We start from the raw sequence: 6,021 nt of genomic DNA on the forward strand, positions 1-6,021 counted from the left end.
AACCGTAACAAACAAAGAAATGGGGCGGTCATTTTAAGTGGCCCGCCCCAAGCATCAATTCTCCAATCATTGACCTACCCCGTGGGTTGAGCTCAGCCTCAAACCCAGGGGCTCGCTAAGAACATAAAGTAACAAATACAACACTACTCTCTCGGTGGAGAGAGCATGCACGTCCTCTCCCGTTGGGGGTCTCCTTCTGACCTGTCCCAAGCAGACCGCCGCCGCCCCCCCCCCCCCCCTTTCTCCACTCGCACTGCTAGTCAAGATCTTGGTACAGATGCGTACCCCCTGTCCTCAGTGCTTAAACAATAGATGAGAGAGAGGCCGGTACGGCACAGACGGTGGGGCGTTCGGACAAGCGTGATCGATGAGCGGGCGGATAAAAGTGAGGAACGCATGTCGTTCCCCACGTCGCCAAAAAATGCTCGAATCGTGCTTTCCTGGGCTCTCTCTGTCAGTTCGGCAGATCAGCTAGGAAATGGTTCCTGTTTTCTCCCACAAATTGACAGAGCCATCGTGAAGATAACAGTGCGTACCAACTCCTTACTGCACTGTGCTTGGAGGGGCTTTTGTTCATAATGGGACAGCCCCTTCCGCGGGGCCAGCGCCCTGCACCGTGGCAGCTGGAAAAGAGCGTTGACCCTTCAAGGCCGCTGTGGGCCATCAGGCGCCTTTCCGACGTTAGCGTATGCATAAGGGGGGATAGGGGTGGGGGGCGCCCTGAAGGTAGCGGCGGTGCTGTCGTTCACAATGGACAGCCACCGCCGCGAGGGCAGCGCCCTATACAGTAGTTGCAGCTGGAATTAGCAGCGGCCTTACACGCCCCCTCTAAGAGTATAATCTAGCTTGCTATCAGCTCGTTTATACTGACTAACAAAAAGACCGCAGCACGTTTACCGCCCGCACTGTCGGTCCTCCCGGGACACAGTTTCTCCGGGTTACCTCGACGCTTCGAGAACCATTCAAAGCAAAAAAAAAAGAGTATAAAACACAACACCGGTGCATGCTGGCGTACAGATCTGGCAAATATACGGCCACATTACACTGCGGAGAGTCCACCTTCTCGCGCACAGACACACACCGCTTCACTGCATTGTTCACAGCGGTTCACAAGTCCGCGCACAACACTCATTAACTCAGCTGAGGGTTCTCATATAGTACACTTTCACAAGTCTCGTCATCACCACACAGTTCCGTGCACCAACCACGTCGGCTGAGTGGGAACATTCACGCCTGTCTAGGCCGGCATGGTGGTACCGCTAGTTCCTGACTCCCATGTTAAATTGGGGAGCCTGGATAGCGCATCTGCGTTTCCATTCTTAGCGCCCTTTCTATGTTTCACCGTTATGTTATAACGCTGGAGCGCCAGCGCCCACCTAGCCAATTTTGCCCCATGTGGAGTGCACGTTGTCAAGTATGCCAGTGGGTTGTGATCAGAGACGACATTTACCACTGCGCCAAAGAGCCAATAATCGAACTTTTTCAGAGCCCACATAATAGCAAACGCTTCGCGCTCTATGGTCGACCACCTCGCCTGAGTCGCATCGAAGCGATGACTTGCAAACGCTATAGGCCTTTCATCGCCCTTTTCAGTCATTTGTGCCAAGCATGCCCCGGCCGCCGTCGCTGATGCATCAGTGAAAAGCCAATACGGCTGATGAGGTTGTGGAGTGCTCAACGCCACTGCTCTACAGAGCGAGTCTTTCAGGTTTTCTAATGCGCGCTGCGCATCTTCTGGCCACGGGATCAAGTTGGGTACGCCCCGCTTTGTCAAGGCCGTTAGGGGACCAGCTATTTCAGCGTACTTGGGTACATATTCCCTATAATATCCGCACAGTCCCAGTAAGCTTCGCAGCTCTTTCTTTGTATTCGGCTGCACTAGGCCTTCTATGGCGGATATCTTTTCAGGGTCGGGAGCATGCGTCCCTGAACCCACTATGTGTCCTAGATAGCGGATGTGAGGCTGTCCCACTTGACATTTCTCTGGGCTAGCCTTTAGTCCCGCCCTCCTAAGCAGCCAAAAGATGGTATCGATGTGTTCCACATGTTCCTGCCAAGTATGCGAGAAAATCGCTATATCATCCAGGTAGGCAGTGGCGTAGGCTTGGTGCTTAGATAAAAGCGTATTGACCATTCTTTGGAAGGTCGCTGCAGAGTTTTTTAGCCCAAACGGCATCACTGTCCACGCATACTGCCCCTCATGGGTCACAAATGCGGTAAGCGCCTGGCTTTGCGGGTCCATCGGTACCTGCCAGTAGCCACGCCTTAAATCCACTAGCGTGATAAACTGCGCCTGACCAACCCTAAAAATTAGCTCCTGGGAGTTAGTCATTGGGAATGCGTCTGAACGAGTCCCTGCATTCAACGTTCGGTAGTCAATACACATTCGCACTGACCCATCTTTCTTACCCACGCACACAACTGGGTGTGCGAATTCACTCTCTACAGGATAGATTAAACCTAAACTAAGTAGCTCATCCACTTGGCGGCTCACTTCTTTCTTGAGCAGTTCGGGCACTCGATAAGGGAACGCTTTCTTTGCTTTGAACCCCTCTTCTAAATCAATTCGATGCCTTCCTACTTTCGCCCGTCCAGGCTTGCCATCGAAAAGTGCATGGTGTTTTCTGAACAACCCCCGAACTTCGTTCTGCTCCTGCTCACTCAGGTGGGCTAACTTTTCTAATGGTACTATGTCCTCGTCTGGTGGAGGTGGTGCAACTCGTGGTGCGCACTCTACTTCCCCAAACTCATGGTCTTCATCAAAAACCACGCCAATATGGCTGACCCTCGCGTAGTACGGTCTCATTCGGTTCGCGTGCACCACTGATCTTTTTCCTTCTTCCGTTTCTACCCAGTACGAATGCTGCCTTTCGCAACCAATGACTGTGGCAGGACCAAGCCACTTAGGAGCCATCTTAGTGGCGCGGTCTGTGCCGAAAATGAGCACTTGATCCCCCACATTAAAAACTTTATTCCGCGTTCTCCTATTGTAAGCTTCTGCGTAACTAGCCTGTCGCGCAGTGCTTGTGAGTCCAGCCACATTGGCCGCTATCTCAAACTTCTCTTGCAGCTGTTTTAAGTACTTAGCAGGTTCCTCCCTGAGCGTTGCTGGTACACTGACTTCTCCTGCCCACGTTTGGCGAAGAACCGTAAGCGGACCTGTCGGATTTCGACCATACAACAGCCGAAAGGGTGCTACGCCCGTGGTATCGTGGGGAACTTCGCGGTACGCCCACAACACAAAAGGGATCAGCTTGTCCCAATTTTTCGGGTCCTTTTCTATCACGTGAAATAGCATGTTCTTTAGTACCCGATTCCACCTTTCCACGGTCCCGTTGCTTTCAGGGTGTTCGGGGGTGGAAAATCTAGGGGAGCAACCTAATTTTTCTAGCATCAGCTGGGTGAGTTGAGCCTTGAAATTTGTTCCCTGATCCGAACAGACCGTCTGAGGAACCCCTGTTCGACTGAATATCTCCAACAGAGCGTCACATGCAGCCCTTGCAGTCAGGGAACGAAGGCACACGACTTCAGGCCATCTCGTGCATAAATCAACCACGCACAAAGCATACTTGTGACCCCTGCCAGATGGCGTATCAAGAGGCCCTATGACGTCTACATTGACAACCTGAAAGGGGTGTTCAGGTCTAGTCAATGGGGTAATGGGTATGTTGTCAGTGTGACGCCGGTCTGAGCGGATTTGGCACCCATGGCATGACTGGCAGTACGCCGAAATCTCCTTTTCCATACCAGGCCAATAGAAGTTATACTTTATGCGGGCCTTGGTCTTCCTTGGACCCAGGTGCCCACCCCACAGCGATTCATGCGCCAAGGACAGAACTTCCTTTCGTCTCTCTTGGGGAAGCACCAATTGTCGCACTTTAGTACCTGCTATTGAGTCGCAATGGTGCAGCAATCCCTCGGTAACAAACATACCCGCCTTTCCGTGCTGAGCATTTTCCCATGCTTTCCTCAAGGTCTCGTCAGCGAGCTGCGCCGCTCGAAACGTTTCTCGCTGGCTAGCCAGCGAAACTGGATCGTCCTTATCGCATGGCTCTCCTTCCTCTCGCGGAACCTCGTCATTTGGCGCCCTGCCAACCTCGCATGTCAGTGCCTCGCCATTCTGATTTGCCGCGCTTGCAGGTTCTTGGTTGGACACCAGGCTGACTGCAGTACTCCTACTTGTTGTGTGCACCTCATCACTGTGCTTTTTAAGTAGCTGCCAGTCTTCTAACGATAGTAAACAGTCCACCCCATCAGCCAGCTCATCAGTGAGGGCACACACTATGCCTATCTTTTGATCGCCTGCGACTGTTCCTGGTTGAGAAATTCTTACAGGGATCGCCGCCAATTTCGCCTGAATAGATCTGCCGAAAGCCGACACTAGCCTCACCGTCCCTGATGGTTCCGTCCGCGCCTGCGGTAATATGCTCTCCCTTATTACCGTGATTTCACTACCCGTGTCGAGTAATGCCTTTGTACCGACGTTTTCGCATACAAGGAGGTCTACGAACTCGAGTCTCGATGAAGCCGCCCTCGAACCTTGCATTGGCACTTCCACTTTCGCAGTTAAAAGTGTGCTTTGGTTTACCGCCGCGTTCTTGACTTCTGTCTCATCCGCCAGCGTGACCCTCTGCACCCTCTGCTTGTGCACATATGCTTGTTTCTGGCGCTGTTCACTTCCTGTTGCTCGCGGGCAATTCCTAGCAAAATGGCCCAGCCCATGACACAGATGACACTTTATTGCGGGCTTTTCATTACTGGACTGTTTTTGGCCCGCATGCTGTGCTGGTGTCGTAATCTGCTTTGTAGCGCGCCCTTTGCCTTTTGCCTGCTCAAAGGTTTGTAGAGCCTTCGATACTTCTTTAGGCTTCAGCCAACTTTCTCCTTCGCGGAGGCGCACATATTCAATTCCCTCCGGGCTGAGGCTTGCCTTAATGCGATCGGAAACCATGAGATCCATCAAAGCCTCTTTTGAATCTACCCCTCTAGACTGGATGTAGTACGCTAGGTAAGTTTTCACACGAGACGCAAACTGAGCCCACGTCTCCTCCTTTCTTTTTGCTGCTTTCTCAAATCTCTCAAGATACTCCGTCGGAGTGAGTTTTAATTCGCTTAGAACCGCTGTTTTTACCGCCTCATAGTCCGTGCATTCCGCTCCGTCAAGGTTACGAAGCAAGTACCTGACTCGCTCTGTCAGTGCCGGCATTATTAAGTGCACTCGGCTACTGTCTGAAATATTGAAAGTAGTGAACAGCTTCTCCACCTCCTCAAACCACAGTGGCACATCAGCATCACATGGCATTCCATAGCCCTTCAGGACTTTCGCACATTGCGCTATTGGGTCTGGGCCTATACACCGCTCATCGCTTTGTCCCGACCCAAACGGTGACAGTCGACCATTAGACAGCCCAAGCTCCATCTGCTTGAGTGCCAATCGCTCCCTGGATTCAATTTCGCGCATTCGTAGCTCCATTTCCACTTTTAACTCCATACGGCGAATAGCCATCCTCTCTGTATCGGCTGATGTAGCGTCTAGTGACAATGTCTGTCTCTGGTCGCCGGTCTGTGACCCGCTCTCCCCACTAAACTCGTCCTCCAGAGTTGCTACCTCTTTCTCATCCATCCCCGTTTCTACACTGATTGCTGCTCCTGGCGAGGATTCGTCCTCATTTCGTCCTCAGGATTGGGTTCGCTATCTTTAGCAGCTAACTGTTTTCTCGTCTCAACCATGAGCCTCACCAACTAACCACCATGCCTGCTTCAACAAAACGCAAGAAATCCCACTCACCCGGCGCAGATCTTCTGTTGTCTGCCGCCCAGAGCCCGGATGATGCGTCCGTTCCACCAGCTGGAGTTGTCCCTTGACAGCTCCTCGCTGCTCCGTGTCCGATGGCGTGTGGCTGTTGCTGCGATGCCAGCTCCTGGAGATGAGACGTGCCGAATCCTGCCGACTGCGCCAGTAAAGATTCTTCAAAGGAAGGTTCGCAAACCCTTCCTCTAGTTAATTCGGCGTGAAGGAAG

At 52.3% G+C, this 6,021-nt stretch overlaps 1 protein-coding gene across 1 annotated transcript; it reads right to left on the reverse strand.

The window, feature by feature from the left end:
• Nucleotides 1-2,324: 2,324 nt before the first annotated feature.
• On the reverse strand, nucleotides 2,325-5,623 carry LOC149335116 (uncharacterized). The gene is made up of 2 exons (XM_089553591.1): nucleotides 2,676-5,623; nucleotides 2,325-2,355 (listed from the first exon to the last, which is right to left on the reverse strand). The coding sequence occupies exons 1-2, from the start codon at nucleotides 5,621-5,623 to the stop codon at nucleotides 2,325-2,327; spliced, it is 2,979 nt and encodes a 992-aa protein (XP_089409717.1).
• Nucleotides 5,624-6,021: the final 398 nt, after the last annotated feature.

Source organism: Amblyomma mixtum, chromosome 7, assembly GCF_055824585.1.
Source record: "Amblyomma mixtum isolate Tamu chromosome 7, ASM5582458v1, whole genome shotgun sequence".
Lineage (NCBI taxonomy): Eukaryota > Metazoa > Arthropoda > Arachnida > Ixodida > Ixodidae > Amblyomma > Amblyomma mixtum.